Genomic DNA, 18110 nt, shown 5'->3' on the forward strand with positions numbered 1-18110 from the left:
CGTATAGAAACGGAAATGGGTTAGTGGGAAATGAATCCAGATAAGTAAATGACAATCCATTTTCACTGTTTTTTTTTTCCCTTTGCTTTTAATTTTTTAATTGTATTTATTTTATTTCTTTAGTTTCATTTTATGTTTTATTTTATTTTGTGTTTCATTTTTCTATCTAATCCGTTCTGTTATATTTTCAGTCGTTTGTTACTTTCTTTGTAATTTAATCAAATTAAAATTTGGTTTAGATTTAATTTATTTTTATCTGACTGTGGTCATACACAACAATGCCGCTGTTAAACATCGAACTTCAATTTCGCCATGTAATTTTCCTCGAAAGTAGTTTCCAGCTTTTGATTGGATAAACTGGTTGGGGCACTGACAGCGCCACCTGCTGCACATGTCCGGCAACCTAATCAGCATTCTCAGCCTCTGCTTTTTATTCATTTTGGGGGAGGAGGTAAATGTTTGTTGCGTTCCCACTGGAAAGGCTGGGTGAGGGATGTTTTTTTGGGGGGAGGGTTGTTGAAGTACTTACATCACGCTTGACTGCCGCCGCTCTCGGTTGATGTTCACTGACACGAATTCTCCGACAGGTGCGGCGCCCGGATGCCCGCAGGACACTCCGAGCGAAAACACGGACCAGGGGTGTGGAACGTGATGCGCTCGGACGTGATGTGACGGGTTCAAAGGCTCGCCTGTTAATGCGAGTCTCGTTACGGGCCGCCGCCTGGAAAAAGATTCGATCAAATAAAAACCCATCCAAGCCTTCATTTGGAATATTTCATCTGCTTCATCTGGAGACATTGAAATAGAATCACAGTAAAACAGGCAGCCCCCCCCCCCACCCAATGGTTTTATGATATTGTGATAGATATTCCTACTCGCTTAACTACGTATGGGAATATTTAATGTCGTAAATAATTTTCTGTGAGTAAAAGCACACTTCTAGCGCCCGACAGTGATGCAGTTATGTCGGGAGCGGCAAGAAATGATCTCGAGCTTGGTCAAGAGCGTGACAGAGGACGCGGGTGGATGAATAAATTCATATCTTCGACTTTAATTGCATCTAATGCGCAGATTAACGATTTATAGGGCGAATTAGAAGAACCGCTTTGAATCGGCGAGTTCATTTGGTCCAAACAATACGGCAGCGTTTCATTTGAGGGAAAGGACACACGTTCACGATTGTGACCGAGTCTGCTTTATGTAATTGCAAATATGATGAGACAAATGCCAGGCGGATTAACATTCACCCAATGTTGGATTTACTTATAGTGATTGGACTTGTTGGACACTTGATTAGGTACACCTGAAGTTCTCATCCTTCCAACGACAGTGACGTCTTTTTTTTTTTTTTTTTTACCATTCCGACATTGTCCACTCTGGCTGCAACTTGAGTGAATGACGCAGGACGAGCTATGACTATTTCATGAGTCATCGCAAAGTTCAAGCAGAGTTTGAGGGAGTGTAATGGCGAGAGAGAGAGAGGACTTCACGAAGTTAGGACAGGAATTTGATGTGATTCACAACAGGGTAATATTTATTCATGGTGATCAGCACGCTACTCTTTTCATCTTTTTAAGAACATACAGTCGTGGCGTGATTAGAATGCAAAGAAAGTAAAAGGCGCCACTGTATTGACATTTGATCCAGCTGTATAAGTTTTTAAGTCATTAGCTTTTTACTTTGGGCTCAATTTGGCGTAGCTCTGCTGACTGTGTTTTTCTCACAGTGGGTGAATCGACGCGTGGTCATCTTTAAAACCCTTAAGAGAATTAATTAGCGCCGCGTGCATTGAATTAAAACGCCGGCCTTTTGTCCCGCGCGAGCTTTTCACATGAAATATGGATGAACGTTTGAAAAGCGGCCCCTCTGAAAGGCCCTTGGCGTTGGCGCCGCCACGCTCCTCTGACGCGGACCCCATGACGCGGACCCAATGACGGCCACCTTTTCACTGCATAATTTTTTGGCGGTTTATTGTGTGGAAATAAAGAGTCATCTCACCTCTTTTTGTGTGGCTTCCAATTCATTAGGAGGGAGGTTATGAGCAAAGTTTGGATTCATGTTGAATGATATGCAAAGCTACGGTTGCTAATCGTCAAATATTTAGGAGTTCAAATCCCATGTGAAGGGAAGAATCCGATTGGATTTGGACTATGTGGCACAGGATGACAGATCAATAGTGCAAATATTTTCAAATGTATGCCTAGCTAATGTCACACTGCCAAGTCCAACTAGCTTCAGGGGCTGAATTTCCCCAAAATGTTTTTTTGTTTGATATGACAGTGCTGCCTACCAAAACTCCTGTTGCTAGGCCAACCGTGGAACTAACTACAATAGTAAAGTACATTGTTGCATGAAGTAAAATGGTCAAATGTAATTTCAGTTTGCTTGCAGGTAAAATTCTGAGGGCCGTCTGGGCATTGAAAATAAAATTAAAAATGAAAATGGCAATTTACGTCAAAGGAGGATTGTGTGACTGCAGGGGCGGGAGTGCACACGGCATATCTAATATGACAAATTGTGTATGGAGACTATCAAAAAAGGTAATGGTTGATGTCGGCGCCCCTCAAAACTTTTCATTTCCAATGCGCCATTGTTACTTTTTTTTCTTTGCCTGCGTTAGATTATTTAAAAGCGAGTTTTATCCAATGTGAAAGTGAAAACGTTTGAAAAGAAGTGAGATTGTGTGGGCAAAACTTGTTTGGTAGAAGGACCACAGAGTTAGAGTCCCAGAGTCTAGTTCTATTCATGAATAAAATATTGTGTATAATGACAATGTGTTCTCACCCACTTCATTATTTGTATTCATTTTATTTTTTATCTAGACATAGTTACTCTATTTTGTAAACAGTTTTTAGTGTCTGTAGGGGTTAATTAGGTTTATTAGCCATTATTTCCAATGAGGAAGACTGCTTTGATTTATCATATTGAAAAAAAATGGGGGGAAAAAAATAGATTACGAGTTTAGATAATATAAGAAGTAGTTTACGTAACATCACAGCCTGTTGGCTATTAAAATCGATCGAGTACTCGCGGTGTGTCCTGTTCATAGTGTATATTTTCTTGAATGATGTACGTCTGACTACACAATAGAATAACAATAGCACATTGTTTGATTGAACAGTCCTTGGCGCGAGTTATTATTTGTAGACCTTCACAGAATGGTGCACATGCAAAGGTCGTCCGCCATTGATTTTGCACACGTCACATATTTTTGTATTATAAATCAGATTAGTACTGATGTGTTTTGTATGCGTGTCAAGATGACAACAAGTTTTGTCCAGGGGGCCCCGAAAGGTCACTCGGTTGCACTGGATCAAAATCTTCAGAATAAGTTTGTCCTTGAAGGATGAGAATAAAATGGCCATTTTGAAACTACTTTTTTTTTTTTTTTTTAAAGAACACAATTTTCTTCTGATGATAGACTGCGTGATTGAATCAGCATTCGTTTTGTGCTACCAATACGAAAGACACAATTGAGGGTGTCAAAATGTGCTTTCTGTTACAATTACTACTATCATTGTTGTGTATTATTATTGTTGGAAACATGCACGACTACAGAGATCCTATGTGGCTGGGTTTAGAGACAGATGCATTCTGGGCCTGTACACGTAAAATAATGTGTTTTCCATATAAATACAGATAACTACATTTTTGACAAATTGCAGTATGTGAAAGAAAAGTGCCAACATTTTGCTTCTATTATTTGCATCCAGTGGATGAAGATATTACTTTTAAAAAAATCTGACATAAAAAAAAAAAAGATGTAGATATCCTCTTAATATTTTCCTTGTGGCTTTTATTGTTTATGAATTACCTGTGCTGCATGATGGAGATTCACTTTTTTGGCACAACTTATGTATGGAAACAGGAAGGCGGGAAACATCAGAATGGATGAGTGTAATTTAACATTCTAAAACAATATTTTTTTTATATTTCTGCAATTAAAACCTCAAAGAAGTGTCTCTCACCTCCCGAACGCGTGAAAGCTCTTCCACAAACGCGGGATCCAATTAGGACGACTCCGTCTGCCGCGTGCGCGGTCGATAGCGAGAACAGTCGATGCGGAGTCTTTGAACAAATAAGAAAGAGACGCTTCCTGTAAGACAAAGTCAAAAGATCCAACAGTCAGTCCACATTGACTCTTCCACACTAACTTTGCTTTGACCTCACGTCTACCACAGGGAGACTTTTATCCCTTTTTTCCACCCCTCTTTCTCTTTTAGGCTGGCTCCCACACGGGGGAATGGGAAAGAAGAGACAATCTTTTCCACGCCGGGGGTTCTGATGACGACGTGTTTAGCAAGTATGATTGTGAGTTCCGACACATGCTTGTGTTTTCACGCCTTGATTTGTTTACAAAAACATAACACTGTGGATGCTGGACTGCTCCTTAACCTTGGCATGTGGCGACCCATGAAACTGTAAAGCCGAGAAATCCTTCTAGAAACTATGAACATGCAAGAGTTTCATTTTTTTCCCCCAAAAACATGCTTTTACTGTCCACTTGTATGAGATGATGCTATAAGTTCTGCATCCAGGATGAATGTGCACACAATACATACAAACATACTGTATGTGCATATATGAAAACATAAATGGCACAAGCGATGTTGCTTTGTTTGGGTTACGCAACGCTCGCCGCGACGTGGGCAGAAGAATCATCAACGACATGTGTAATCGCCTTTGACGTTGCTGTGTGGATGCTGCGTATGTGTGCGCGCGCGTGCACGTGTGTGCGGTTACATAAGTACGCAACGCTAACGACTTCCTTTTTGTCGCCCACCGCAAACACGATAAACGACATAGGAAGGAAGTAATACGAATGTGGAGGTCGGTCGAGTCGAGGATTTTGGGATACAAAGCTTTGATTTAATTGGACGCATTGTCTGGGTTGACCACCTAATAAGAGTTAACGCATGAAGTTTGCCAAAATTATTTGAGAACACAATTTTTTTTTTTATTAAAGAAAAATTCTCTGTTTTTCAATTTCAAAAATCCTATTTCATTGACGTAATAGAAGGAATATTTGGTGCTTGAAAATCTGTTACATCCCCTGAATCACACTGCACATGCTAGCGCTAACGTGGCTACATGGCAAAGACAAAGTAGGACACATCAGCAGCTAATGAGCGCCAAGCTAACACCAAGTGCGAACTGACGTGGCGGAACAATACTAGCCTCCATTAGGTTGGAGGGGTTGAAAAACATACGTTGAAGAACAGCACACAAGCACACAAGTAGGTCAAGCTTCTAATGCTAACCTTTAGCACGCATGCTAATTGCCAGACGTTGGCGGGAGGCCGGAAACATGACTTAGCACTTGGGAACGATATTAGCTGCCTCACCACTTGTTTTTTTTTTCTTTTTCTTTAGATATTACACCCTTTGTTCCCATGAGAACATTGCCAATAGGTCAAATAGACTCAGTATCGTATTGTTTCAATTTTTCCAAAGATAGTTTACTCTAATTGCAATATGAATGTGATACGATTACAAATGTTTTTAATAAAAATTGCTTAGATTTTTTTTCATGAGACTACACTGTAAAAAAAACCTTTTGGGTTCTAAAATAGTCATTTAGATTGGAAAATATAAATGACATTTACAACAAAGGAAGCAAGTTGTTTGCTTGAACACAATTTGTTAAGCAGGTTTTACTTCTATGTTTATGTCGGGAGACAAGGGACATTTAATTTGGGAATGGGAAAGCCCCTTTTGTTCTTACAGCGTATGCATGAAACTGAAAATGAAGTTTATCCGTATAATATTTTTAATCAGTTTGCGTTGACAGTGCTGGTTGAGTAATTGTATTATTACGCACGGCAGCTCATTTGTTCACAACTGCTTTCCATTCCCTTCTGCGCTAATTAATAAAAACAGCAAGGCTTAAGAGGTCCTTTGGTACAAATGTCCCCTTGATGGAATAATCCACCTTCATAAATTTATTCCACCTTATTTAAATCCTCTCAAGGGAACATAGTCCAAACAATGAAAATATAGAAATTGGGCTTCTCGAGTAATTGCGCGTCTCGGCGGTCCAGATTCATCAGTGATGAGTGTCAGGCAAGAGCCAGCCTGCAGAAAAGGTGAAATTGAGGATTGGGGAGTTGAAGCCGGAGGTGGTCAGCTGCTCAAAATGCACAATTTCGAATTAGTATCTATAATCAAGTTTGATCTTTACTTCACCTCTCCAAAAAGCATTGAAATCCACTTGTAGTATTATGATCAGAAAATTCTAAATAAAACGTACTTGAATAATATTTCAATAAAAATATAAAAAGGTGTGGCTCGATTTAAGTTGAACATTTCTTAAAACTTAAATGCAAATGAATTGCAATGTTAAAATGATTCTCCACCCCAGACCCTGATGATGTGCAGGGAAGGGATTGCGGATATGCGGGTTGTCTGCCCTCTGGTGGTAGGATGATGCCAATGCGTTTTGAACAGGATCATTACAATAAGCACAAACATACACCGACACGTGTGATGTATATTTATACTTGCTCTGAATTTAAGTCTGATCCAAAATGAACGTTTACCAACATTTTTGTGTCTAAGATGTAGCGATATTCTTCCATGATGTTTTCCCCATACATGATCTGAATCCAGATCTGGTCCAGATTTGGCTCACATGTAAACTCGTGGTTCAGATCAGGTTACAATTGTGCCCGACCTTAAAAGATTAACAATATGGACTTTTTTTTGTTGCTTTTCTTATTTTTTTTTGCTTTTTTGACTTTTTTCGTCTTTGTAGTTTAAGACGTTTTGAACCTCCTTCGTCTAAGTAACAAACCTAGCCAGTGCAGACTGACAGCTAATCAATAGCTAAAAATGGCTTCTGTATGGATCCTCTGCTGGCTTTGAGCCTGTTTGGATTCCACTGCCAATACTCACAGAAGACACACACACACACACATAAATGAACTTCTTTTAAGAATACAAACAACTGGGAAATAAGCTGAGCTCGCTCTTATTAGCAATGCTGCAAGTGGGAATATAGTGTGCAACAATTTACACTAAACGTGGAGCAGCCTCATAATCAAACATAGAAGGGCTCGCTTACTTGAAACCGGGAGTTTGCCGAGTCTAAGTAGCAGAACGTTAAATTGCCTCGGGAATAACCAACATCCAATTGTTGACAATCACGATACTTGTTTACTCCCACGTGTCATAATGATCATCGCCAAACATCATGGCCCTGTCGTCCTTTATGAGACAGGAAAGTTGCCGTCGACAGAGGCAGGAAAGTCTGAAATTTGGCCGGATCAGAGAGAGAGAAGAAGAAGAAAAAAAAACACACACATGCACACAGAACCCGCCAGTAAGCAATGCGCTGACCCGATCGCGTCAAAGAAGACCGAGTCTCGTTACGGCGAGCAACAGCGTGACGCCGAGTCACGCCAAATGGAGAGTAAAATTAAGCTGCCAATACCCTCCTGCCTGTCGAGTCTGCAAGTGCGACGCTTCCGGGAGAACTACCGAGTGGGAGAACGCCGCCATCACGCGATTTGCATCCGTGACGGCTGGCTGGAGTTCTACCTGATATGTGTGGAGGAGGCGCAACATAAAATATTTGCCACTAATTCCAAGACTTCAGTGAGACGCTCAAAAGCACCGGGAATGTCTGGAAGCGAGGCAAAGGTCTTGCTAGACGGAGGCCAGGAGGAGGCGAAGGAGAGAAAAACACAGGAGAGACATTGGGAGGAGAGAGGAACTGGCGAGGCGGAGGAGAAAGCCAAGGACCGCGAGGAGAACAAAGGTTGTGATCATGAGGCAGGGGAGGCAAAAATGAGTGACAGTGAGGAAAAGGAGAATCACCTAGGGGTGGAAATTGATTGGCAGAAGGAGGAGAAAGGGGAGCAGAAGGGAGACCAGGAGCAGGAGAGTAACCAGGACAAGAAGAACGACCAAGTGGAGGAGAAAAGCAGCGAGGAGGAGAAAGCAGGTGAGCAGGAAGAGGAGGAAATCAGGGCTTACAATGAGGAGGAAGCGCGGGGAGACCGGATGAAGGAGGAAAATGAGAGTGAGCAAGTTGAGGGGAAGAAAAATGCTGACCGGCAGGAGGAGGAGGAGGAGAACATGATCAACCAGGAGGAAGAGGAGGAATCCAAGGAGCAGAAAGATTGTCTTGATGAAGAGGACGAGGTAGGGAAAAGGAATGACCAACAGGAGGAGGCCGCCGACTTGGGGAAGGATAAAAAGAGCGAGCGTGAAGATGAGAACATGATCGAGCAAGAGGAGGAGGTTGATGATCACGGAGATAAGGTAAAAGGCGATCAAGAGGAGAAGCAGATGAGGAAAGAGAGTGATAGTGAGGAGAAAATGGGAAACCAGGAGGATGAGAAGGAAGCGCGTGATCGCCAAGACGTCAAAGAGAGTGACCGAGAGGAAGTGGAGGAGAAAGACAAAGATCACAAAGAGGAGGAAAGGCATGACGAGGAGGTGACAGACTGGTTGAAGGAGAAGAAACAGCATGATCATGAGACGGAGGAGGAGGAGGCCGAAAATCCTGACAATCAACAGAAGATAAACAACCAGGAGGAGGAGAAAACAAATGATTGGGAGGAGGAGCTTGCCCCGGTGAAGGAGGACAAAGGTGAGCAGGAGCTGAAGAAAGAGAGTGATCATCAAGCGGAGAACAAGAGGGACCAGAACGACAAAGGAAGTGAGCAACAACACGAGAAAACACATGACCAGGAGCGAGTGGAGGAGGCGCCAGAGAAAGATCACAAAGAGGAGAAAAAGAGTGACCAGGAGGAGAAAAGAAATGACCGAGACGAAGAAGACATGGACTGGATGAAAGAAGAGAAAGAAAGGGAGCAAAAGAAGGAGGAGGAGGAGGATAAGGGTGAAGAAGAAGAGGAGCAGGGGGATCATGTGGAAGACAGAAGAGTCCAGCAGGAGGTGAACAGGAATGACAGTGAGGAGAAGAAAGGGAGAGCTCCTTCTGAGGAGGACAAGGATGAACAGAAGGAAGAGGACAACGGGACTGACAGAGAAGAGAAAAGAAAGAACCAAAGTGAGGAGGAGATTGGCTGGGTCACTGGGGACAAAGAAGGTGATCATATTGAGAAGAAGAAGGAGGAGCAGGAGGAAAGGGAGAGTGGTCATGGAGATGAGCCAAAGAATGACAAGCAGGAAGAGGACGTGGGGAGTGCAGAAGAAAGAGGTGAGGAGGTGAAGGAGGAGAAGGATGGAAAGCTGGAAGAAGAGCGAGACAAAGACGGTGCTCTTGAAGACCAGAAAGAGAGCAGTCAGGAAGAAGACAAAAAGGAGGAGGAGTTAAGGCATGATCACAGTGAGGAGGAGAAAAAGGGTGAGAAGGAGAAGCAACAACAGGAAGAGATGGACTGGATGAAGGAGGAGAAAGGGAGTGCTCATACAGAGGGGGAGAAGAAAAGCAAGCAGGAGCAAACGGAGAGAAGGGAGGACCAAGAGGAGATGATTGACTGGCTGAAGGAGAACAGAGGCGATGACAAAGATGCGGAGAAAAGCCACGAGCAGGAAGAAGAGTGGGAGACAAAAGTCAGCTGTTACATTGGAGAGGAGAAAAAGAGCACGCCTGAGGTGGAGGAGAAAAGGCGTGACGACCAAGAGGAGGAACCCGACTGGATGGAGAAAGGGACCGAGAAATGTTGCGTTGATCAGGAGTGGGAGCAAGCGCAAAGAGAAGGCAATTGTGAAGAGGACGAGAACAACAGCAACCGGGAGGATGGGGACGAGAGGAACCACCAAGAAGAGGGGCTTGAGAAGGCCAGTGCTCAGAATGACGAGGAGCACGAGGATAAGCAGAGTAGTCAGGAAGAGGAGGAGCAGGAGGGGATGAATGAACAGCAGGAGGAAGAGGAGAGGAGTGATAATGAAGAAGAGGAGAAAAAGACTGAAACAGACAAAGTGGGCGATCAGGACCAGAAGGAAGAGGAGGAGAAAAGGAGCAGCCAAGAGGAGGAGGAGGAGGAGAGCAAAAGCAATGATCGCACAGAGGAGAAGGAGAAGAGGACCCAGGAGGAGGACAGGAGTTACGAAAAGGGGGAGGAAAGAAGGACCATCCAAGAGGGGATGAAGGAGGAGGAGAAAGGGGCTGAAGATGTTGAAGAGGAGAAAATGGTTTGCCAAGAAGAAAAGCGGGAGGAGAGTGACCACGCAGACGAGGAGAAAAAGAGTGGAGAGGAGGAGAGCGAGGCGAGAGACCAGGGTGAGGAGAAAGACAACGACCGGGAGGAGAAGAGTTGCAAGGAGAGAGATGAGGGGGAGGAGGAGGAGGCAAGGCAGAAGAAAGACAACGAGCAAGAGGAGGAGATTGACTGGGTGAGGGAGGAAACCGAGATTGTTCTCCTGGAGGAAGAGAAAATGTCTTGTGGAAAGGACTGTGAGCAGGTGGAGGAGGAGGAGGAGCAAAACGATAACCTGGATGACGAGACGATTTGTTACCATGAGGAGGCAGAAAAGAATGATCGAGAAAAGGAGGAGGAGGAAACAAGGAGTCCTCATGTGAAGGAGCATGGAGAGGACGAGGAGGAGGAAATGAGCTACCAGAAGGAGAACATGAATGAGCAGAAGGACCAGGAAGAGGAAGAAGACAAGAGTGACTCGGAGGAGAGTGGCCCAGAGGAGGAGGAGAAGGAGAACGAGAGAGAAAATGACCCAGACGGGGAAGAGAGCCACCAGGCGGGGGAGGCGGGGGAGGCGGAGCAGGCAACCGAAGGGAGTGAAAACCAGGAAGGCAGGGACAGCGACGAGGAGGAGAAAGAAAGTGACAACGAACAGGAAAGTGACCGGGATGACGAAGAGGAGGAGGACAGCGATAACGATGAGGAGGAGGATGACACGGACAGCGAGGAGGAAGAGGAGGAGACGGACCAGGGGGAGGACGATGACGAGAGTGACACTGAGGAGGAAAGTGACAGCGAGGGCGACAGTGGCGGTGAGGAGGGCAGCAATCACGAGGAGGAGAAAGATGGTGGCCAGGAGAAAAAGGAGGAGGAGAAGGAGGAGGGGAAAGAGGAGGAGGAGCAGGAGGACGACCGCAAGGAAAGGGAGACAAACACTGGGGCAGTGCAAGAGGAGGAGGCCATGGAGGTCGATGAGAACTACGTTGAGGAGGAGATGGGGATGGAAAGCAACACCAAGGCAATGGGCGACCACGACAAGGAGAGCGACTTTGAGGAGGCGCCCGTGGGCCGATGGAACGATACGCTGAGGAGGCTTTGGGTGGAACGCTGGTTGAGGGCAAGGAGAGAGAACGGGAGGCGATGGGTGGTCATGAGGGGGAGGAGGTACAGAGCAATGAGAAGGCGCTGGATGACCACCAGGAGGAGGAAGAAGGCCAAGCGGAGTTTGGTCGCCATGAGGAGGAGGGCTAATCGAGTGATGGAGACCCCAGAGATCAGTCAGGCGGGGAGATCAGAGTGGCAGGGAGGAGAACCAGGGAAGTGAGCATGAGGAGGTGGTCGTGGATAAGGAGAGAGGAGAAAGAGACTCACGGGTGAGCAGGATGTGGAAGAGAAATAGCAAATAGAGGTGGCAGAGGAACATGAGAGGAGCAAAGAGGAGGTGAAAGCTAGAAAAGCAACAAGATGAAGAGCAGAAGTAGGACAACACAAGAAGGTGAAAAACAAAGTGGAAGAAAAGACAGAGGTCAAAAAAGGAGGACGAAAAGGGGGTAGGCAGCCTTACAATGAGGCAAACAACATTGCCTAACATGAGTGTAAATATTACAAATGACTTGACTTGCCATGTTTATATCACCTAGTTTGCACATTTGAATCATGTATCGTGTCACATCATGAAATAAACAATAAATCCACCACCAAATTATGAACATTCATAGCAAAAAGTCTCTCATAACAATTCCATATAAGGAGACTCCCATGATGCTGGCGCGGGTATGTTTGACGAGATAATCGTGACGTCATGGCGGGGAGAAAGCTGCACTGCTAAAGTTGTCCGCCAGAGGGCGTCCGAGCTCCACGATTACGGACCGGCCCATTCAACCGCAGCAGTCTGGATAACGACCCCCGGGGCGGGGCGAACTCTCGCACCCGCCGCGCTTCCTCGCTTATGGGGAAGAACTTTTTAAAGACTGTCTGGGAAAACGGAAAAGGAGCACTGACGGTAAGCTCCTTTAATTCATTGCCTTGTTCCGTTCCTTTGTTTGTCTCCCCCACAACTTTGGCTGTGCTTGTTGAGTTGATTTTTTTACTCACCGCATTTAAAGCCGCACGTCCCAGACTCCAAACGGGATTTCAAGGAACAGCCCAGTGTAAACATGGATGATATCTTCACACTATGTCGAGAGGGCAACTCGGTGGCGGTTCGCCTGTGGTTGGACAACACAGAAAATGACCTCAATTTAGGGTGAGTTGACAAAATTAAACTGGAAGAAAAAAAAACTCAAGTGTGTTCGTGCCATTAAATAGTTTCCATATTGAGCATGCAGTTTGGTCGTTTTAATGATGTCATCGCCACACAATCGAGAGGTCATTATCCTAGCAGCATTCCCTGAAAAGGAAGCTCATTTTCAGTCCAGACCATATATGTATTTTGACAGCCCTCGTTTCCTGTGTGGGCGGGGCCAAGCCAGTACGGAAGGACTGGTCACTCTTCATGTTTTCCATCACTGCATCTGGAATGCACTCATGATGAGCCGCTGGGGAATATTTCGGCCCCTCAGCCGCTCCTGGATTCTTTTTATAGCTCAGGAATCCTCAGAGTGTGACATCACTTGACGGCAGTGATTCCCAAACTGCATGCGCATGCAAACTCTAACTCCTCTCATTAGTTCTTCAAGACAACGGAAATAAACACCGTCAACTGACCAATCAACACACAACAACTAGAAATAATCCAGAGTCAAAACAGTACACCGATCCAGGATGTGTGCGTGTGTGAGATGATGATTTCAACAGGCCGCCTGCCTGGCAGTTGTCAAGCATGCTTAAAAAGACTGACAGGCATGTTTATCAGTGCGCCAGGCACCGCACGGTGAGCCTCAGACCACCCGCAGCGCGAGAGAGCATGCACTGGAGTCTAAATAAAGATTAGGGGTGAAGAACATCATCTGACCTCAAGTAGTTGTGCCCCTTTCACACATTTTATGTCGTTACCTTTCACGCAAGAGCAACACACACCGACTTCAAAAGGATCTTGACCACACATGTCCGACACGTAACAACAACTTTGCTCTCGCCAGGGACGACCACGGCTTCAGCCCGCTGCACTGGGCGTGCCGGGAGGGGCGCAGTGGCCTAGTGGACATGCTCATCATGAGGGGCGCCCGGATCAACGTCATGAACCGTGGCGATGACACCCCTTTGCATCTGGCATCCAGCCACGGCCACGCAGACATTGTGGCCAAGGTGGGCCACCGTCACGTGTACAATTCGATGATGTCATAGTGTGAAGTGACATCATCGTCTTCATGTGGCGCGCAGTTAATTCAGTGCAAGGCGGACCCCAACACGGTCAACGAGCACGGGAACACGCCGCTGCACTACGCATGCTTCTGGGGACAAGAGGCAGTAGCACAGGTACACGATATTACACACTGAGTACGCCCCCTACTGTAGAAAAATGGCAACAACAATAATCTCAATAATCTATTTATATGACTATCCTTATAGCGTATCTAAAATTTGTATAAGAGTTTTGAATTAACTTTCCAGTTTTATTGCATGGTAGCTATATATTACTTTTTTTTTATTATATTACATCACGTGTTTAGGATCTGGTGGTGAGCGGCGCTCAGGTGTGTATGTGCAACCGGTACGGGCAGACGCCACTGGATAAGGCCAAGCCTCATCTTAGGCAACTGCTTCAAGGTCAGATCGGAATCATTTATAAATTATTCAGATTTTAAAGCAGCACTGACAATATGTCGCTCTGTTTGATTGATTCAGAAAAGGCAGAAAAACTGGGACAGAGTTTGACCAAGGTTCCTTACAAGGAAACCTTCTGGAAGGGCACCATGAGGACCAAGCCTCGTCAGTCAGCGCACAATTGATATGAACGCTTTTTTCTTGACAAGTAGATTAATATCTTAATTTCATATTGTTTTTGCCTTCAGGTAACGGCACCCTCAACAAGCAGGCGGGCATTGATTACAAACAACTTTCACTGCTGACTAAAATCAATGAAAACCACTCAGGAGAGGTTTGCGTCTCGCTCCGCCTATTTGTGTGTGCGTTGTTTGTATTTATACTGCATTGTAAGGTTTATGTGTACGTCAGAGTTGGCAGGGTCGCTGGCAGGGTGACGAGGTGGTGGTGAAGGTGCTGCAGGTGAGGGATTGGAGCACAAGGAAGAGCCGAGACTTCAGCGAGGAGCATCCCAAATTACGGTAAAATATTGCACTCGACTAACTCAAAGAAGGTACGAAATTGAAATTAAAAATCAAAACAAACCACATGGCCCGACAACAAGTCACTGTACGGTGGCCAGAAGGGACAAAATGTTTTGTTTTGTCATGCAGGATCTTCTCCCATCCCAATATCCTGCCAGTTCTGGGAGCGTGTCAGTCCCCCCCGGCCCCTCACCCCATCATCATCAGCCCTCGCATGCCGTACGGATCTCTCTACAACCTTCTCCACCAGGGCACCAGTGAGTCTTCCTCCTCTCGGATGTTACAAACAAAACAACGCAGCAATGAGTATTTTGTGCATCTGTCCCGTGTGGTCTTCAGCTCTGGTGGTAGACCAAAGCCAAGCGGTCAAGTTTGCGTTGGACATCGCCAGCGCCATGACCTTTCTCCACACGCTAGAGCCATTGGTGGCAAGGCTGTACCTCAACAGCAAACACGTCATGGTGAGGCTGCTGATTATACTTCACTTTCCTATGACTTGGATTTCAAGGCACCCACGGACATTTAGGATGCATTTATCTGTACAAAAAAAGAATATCTAGATAGGATTCTGGTCGGCTAAATTAAATGTGTTCATCAACTGGCAGATTGATGAAGACATGACTGCTAGGATAAGCATGGCGGATGCTAAATTCTCCTTCCAGTGTGCCGGGCGCATGTACTCTCCGGCCTGGATGGCCCCAGAAGGTATCGCTTCCCTTCTCTACGAATACAATAAAACCTTCCATTAGCTAAGACACATCTTGTGACATTTCAGCTCTCCAGAAGCGCTCGGAAGACATCAACAGGAGATCGGCCGACATGTGGAGTTTCTCCGTACTCCTGTGGGAGCTGGTTACCAGGGAGGTACCATTTGCCCACCTCTCGCCCATGGAGATTGGCATGAAGGCAAGCAGGGTTAATCCAAAAATCACCTCGTTTGCCATACTTGCGGTAACCGCGCAACCTATTTTCAGGTGGCCTTGGAGGGCCTGCGCCCGACCATCCCACCAGGGATCTCGCCTCACATTTGCAAGCTGATGAAGCTGTGCATGAACGAGGACCCCGCCAAGAGGCCCAAGTTTGACATGATTGTGCCCATCTTGGAAAAAATGCAAGACAAATAACCCGTGCTCAGCTGCTGTACAGTCACTTAAACACACATTTGACAGTAAAAATATATGTTACAGTCTTAGCTTTTGCTTTTTTAATTCATGGTTGGAGAATTTAATGGCCTACATAGCGAACAAAAGAAATGTATGTAAAGCCAATGCCGTAAGAAAACCATTGCAATAAAAGTTTTATATTTATGACAAAATGTTTACTTTGCATTCTGTCTTCTTTTCATACATTTTACGTTAAAAACGGATATTTGTCATAGAATCATTCATAACATTCAAAAAAAGCGCCATTAGTTAATTAATAACGCCTCGCATACAGCTGACACGGCAAAGCATTTGACACCTGTAAGACGAGTTCACCCAAACACAACAACTTTGGAAACTTTTAAATTTAGCCTGAATTAAATATGACTTCATTCATAAACTCAAACAAGTTATAGAGAATCTAATTAAAATTATAAAGTCGTTACCTTAACCAACGTTCCGTTGTCGTTCAGCCAGTGGAGAAATGCCCCAACTTGCCCCGGTCTGTCCTCCATGTTCGTTGTTCTGTCTGAAATAGTACCTACAAAGTTTGCCGCTAAATTATTAAGTTTGTTAACTTTCACTGATACATTGTATACGTTTTGAGATGTATTTCAAAATGTTGCCGACCTTCACTATAGTTTGAATATTTGGTATAAACAAATAACGGTCTGGTTCCCTTCTGGTACGACGTTTGCGAGGTTGGGGGGGCCAAGTTCACGCAGGTGTGATTGACTAGGAGAAGAGACTACTTCCGGGTTAACCGGACATTTTAAAACTATTTGGCGGGAGGCGCATATCGTTTATTATTTATTTTTGCGAATTTAAATGTATTTAATGATGATTTAATGATTTGTGCTTTGATAAATAAATAAATAAATAAATAAATAAATAAATAAATAAATAAATAAATAAATTACGTCGTTCATATCTTATTGTCTTGTTAGTGGTGGTGTTACCCATCATCATTATCGAACGCGATGGACGGCTAAGAGAACAACGTAAAACAACGTTAAAACTAGAAGTGTTCGGAAAAAATTAAAATTAACGTGCGAGTATATAAAGTTCCACAGCAAGTCAAAGCCACCGCCTGTACGCGATTGCGATGACGTGTGAATCTCGCCACAGCTCAAATATCGCGATACTTTATCTCGCCCTTGCATTATAGCGCTGGAAACCCCTCTTTAACTTCCTTTCCCCAACATGGCACCGAAGGTGAAGAAGGCAGGTTCGTGTCTGAACACTTCCATGTGTCAAATTTCAGCAAACATTTGGCTTTTAGGGCACATTGACATACCAAAGACAACAAGAAAACAAAAGTCTTCATGATTACTTCCCACATATGCCGGCAACGTTGTTAACGCGTGCGAGTTTACCGGTCTGCGTCTGCCGGAACATGCTCGGCTACTCCAAGGCTAAGCTAATAGCACCGATCTGACTATTTAGTCATTATGTCGAAAGATTTCCCCGATTATCTTATGGTCAGTATTTGGATCGCGTTTATTCTAGTTGTCGATTTTAGGCGTAGTAATGGTTGTTTATCATGAAGATTATCATATTAGCTTCACAAGAGTACGCATGCTAGCTGAACAAAATCGTTTGCTGACGAGCACCAGTAAATAAAATGGTCATATGATTTTCAACACGTTATTTAATATCGCATGGCGTTCCTTTAACATTCTAGCGGTTCCCGTTAAGACGGAGGTCAAATCGAAGGCTCTGAAGGCCAAGAAAGCCGTTCTCAAAGGCGTCCACAGCCATAAGAAGAAGAAAATCAGGACTTCTCCCACCTTCCATCGCCCCAAGACCCTCCGTCTGCGCCGGCAGCCCAAGTACCCCCGCAAGAGCGCCCCCCGCAGAAACAAGTAAGAACCTCTCTTATGGTGACAAAGGTGCAAGTGATGCTGAATAGCGATCAAAGTATGAACATGCCATGTGTCCAGCTTTTATAACGACTGATGCACCAATGATAAGATGACCAAATTCATGCTCAACATGTTGCTCGAGAGATTTGCAGCACTAAGAAATGTCCAATGTTGTCCAGGTTGGATCATTATGCCATCATCAAGTACCCACTGACCACCGAGTCAGCCATGAAGAAGATTGAGGACAACAACACGCTGGTGTTCATTGTAGCCGTCAAGGCCAACAAGCACCAGATCAAACACGCCGTCAGAAAACTCTACGACATCGACGTCTCCAAAGTCAACACGCTCATCAGGTGCGTACGTTCACACTGCGATTTGTGAAAGGGTGCCGGTAGACGGGATTTCAAATCATAATGGTTTCCTTGCAGGCCGGACGGCGAGAAGAAGGCGTACGTCCGCCTGGCGCCAGACTATGACGCGTTGGACGTTGCAAACAAGGCGAGTTTGAGTCATTTCTTTGAAAAAGGTTCAATTATGAGAATCAGTCCTGTGCATATGATGCTAAACCAATTCTGAATATTAGTGATTGCATTTCAAAGGAACCACTGATGCCAGGACAAATCTTTGCCATTGCAACGAGTAACCATTTTGTTTCCTCATCTAATGCGACCTCTTTTTTTCTTTATATTTTACAGATTGGAATCATCTAAAATGGTGGAAGAGACTTGTGGGCTAATAAATATTTGTATAAACCAAACA

General features: G+C 44.7%; 3 protein-coding genes and 1 long non-coding RNA gene across 5 annotated transcripts in view; 3 read left to right on the top strand and 1 right to left on the bottom strand.

Annotated features, from left to right (window-relative positions):
- Positions 1–16238, bottom strand: part of LOC148386542 (uncharacterized) — a 40659-nt gene extending 24421 nt beyond the window's left edge. Inside the window, exons 1-5 of one of the 2 annotated variants that reach the window (XR_015863034.1) lie at positions 16114–16238; positions 15930–16024; positions 12207–12319; positions 3969–4096; positions 530–721 (exon numbers count right to left, since the gene is read on the bottom strand). This is a non-coding gene — a long non-coding RNA (uncharacterized LOC148386542). Of the gene's footprint in view, positions 1–529; positions 722–3968; positions 4097–12206; positions 12320–15929 lie in introns of both variants that reach the window. The other variant, XR_015863033.1, reaches the window with a different exon arrangement.
- On the top strand, positions 7267–11752 carry LOC148386544 (uncharacterized). The gene has a single exon (XM_088398378.1). The coding sequence runs from the start codon at positions 7303–7305 to the stop codon at positions 11434–11436; it is 4134 nt and encodes a 1377-aa protein (XP_088254504.1). The 5' UTR covers positions 7267–7302; the 3' UTR covers positions 11437–11752.
- LOC148386545 (scaffold protein ILK-like) lies at positions 11919–15652 on the top strand. The gene is made up of 13 exons (XM_088398405.1): positions 11919–12114; positions 12218–12357; positions 13193–13358; positions 13434–13529; positions 13724–13820; positions 13899–13982; positions 14066–14151; positions 14229–14338; positions 14471–14598; positions 14681–14802; positions 14947–15046; positions 15117–15247; positions 15316–15652. The coding sequence occupies exons 1-13, from the start codon at positions 12061–12063 to the stop codon at positions 15463–15465; spliced, it is 1464 nt and encodes a 487-aa protein (XP_088254531.1). The 5' UTR covers positions 11919–12060; the 3' UTR covers positions 15466–15652.
- A 329-nt stretch (positions 16239–16567) lies between the features above and the next one.
- Positions 16568–18108, top strand: rpl23a (ribosomal protein L23a). The gene is made up of 5 exons (XM_088398427.1): positions 16568–16711; positions 17168–17348; positions 17528–17704; positions 17780–17849; positions 18047–18108. Exons 1-5 carry the CDS (start codon positions 16687–16689, stop codon positions 18059–18061), a joined length of 468 nt encoding a protein of 155 aa, XP_088254553.1. The 5' UTR covers positions 16568–16686; the 3' UTR covers positions 18062–18108.
- The last annotated feature ends 2 nt before the right edge of the window (positions 18109–18110 follow it).

Source organism: Syngnathus floridae, chromosome 15, assembly GCF_059516105.1.
Source record: "Syngnathus floridae isolate MCC-2025c chromosome 15, RoL_Sflo_1.0, whole genome shotgun sequence".
NCBI classification, from domain to species: Eukaryota; Metazoa; Chordata; class Actinopteri; order Syngnathiformes; family Syngnathidae; genus Syngnathus; species Syngnathus floridae.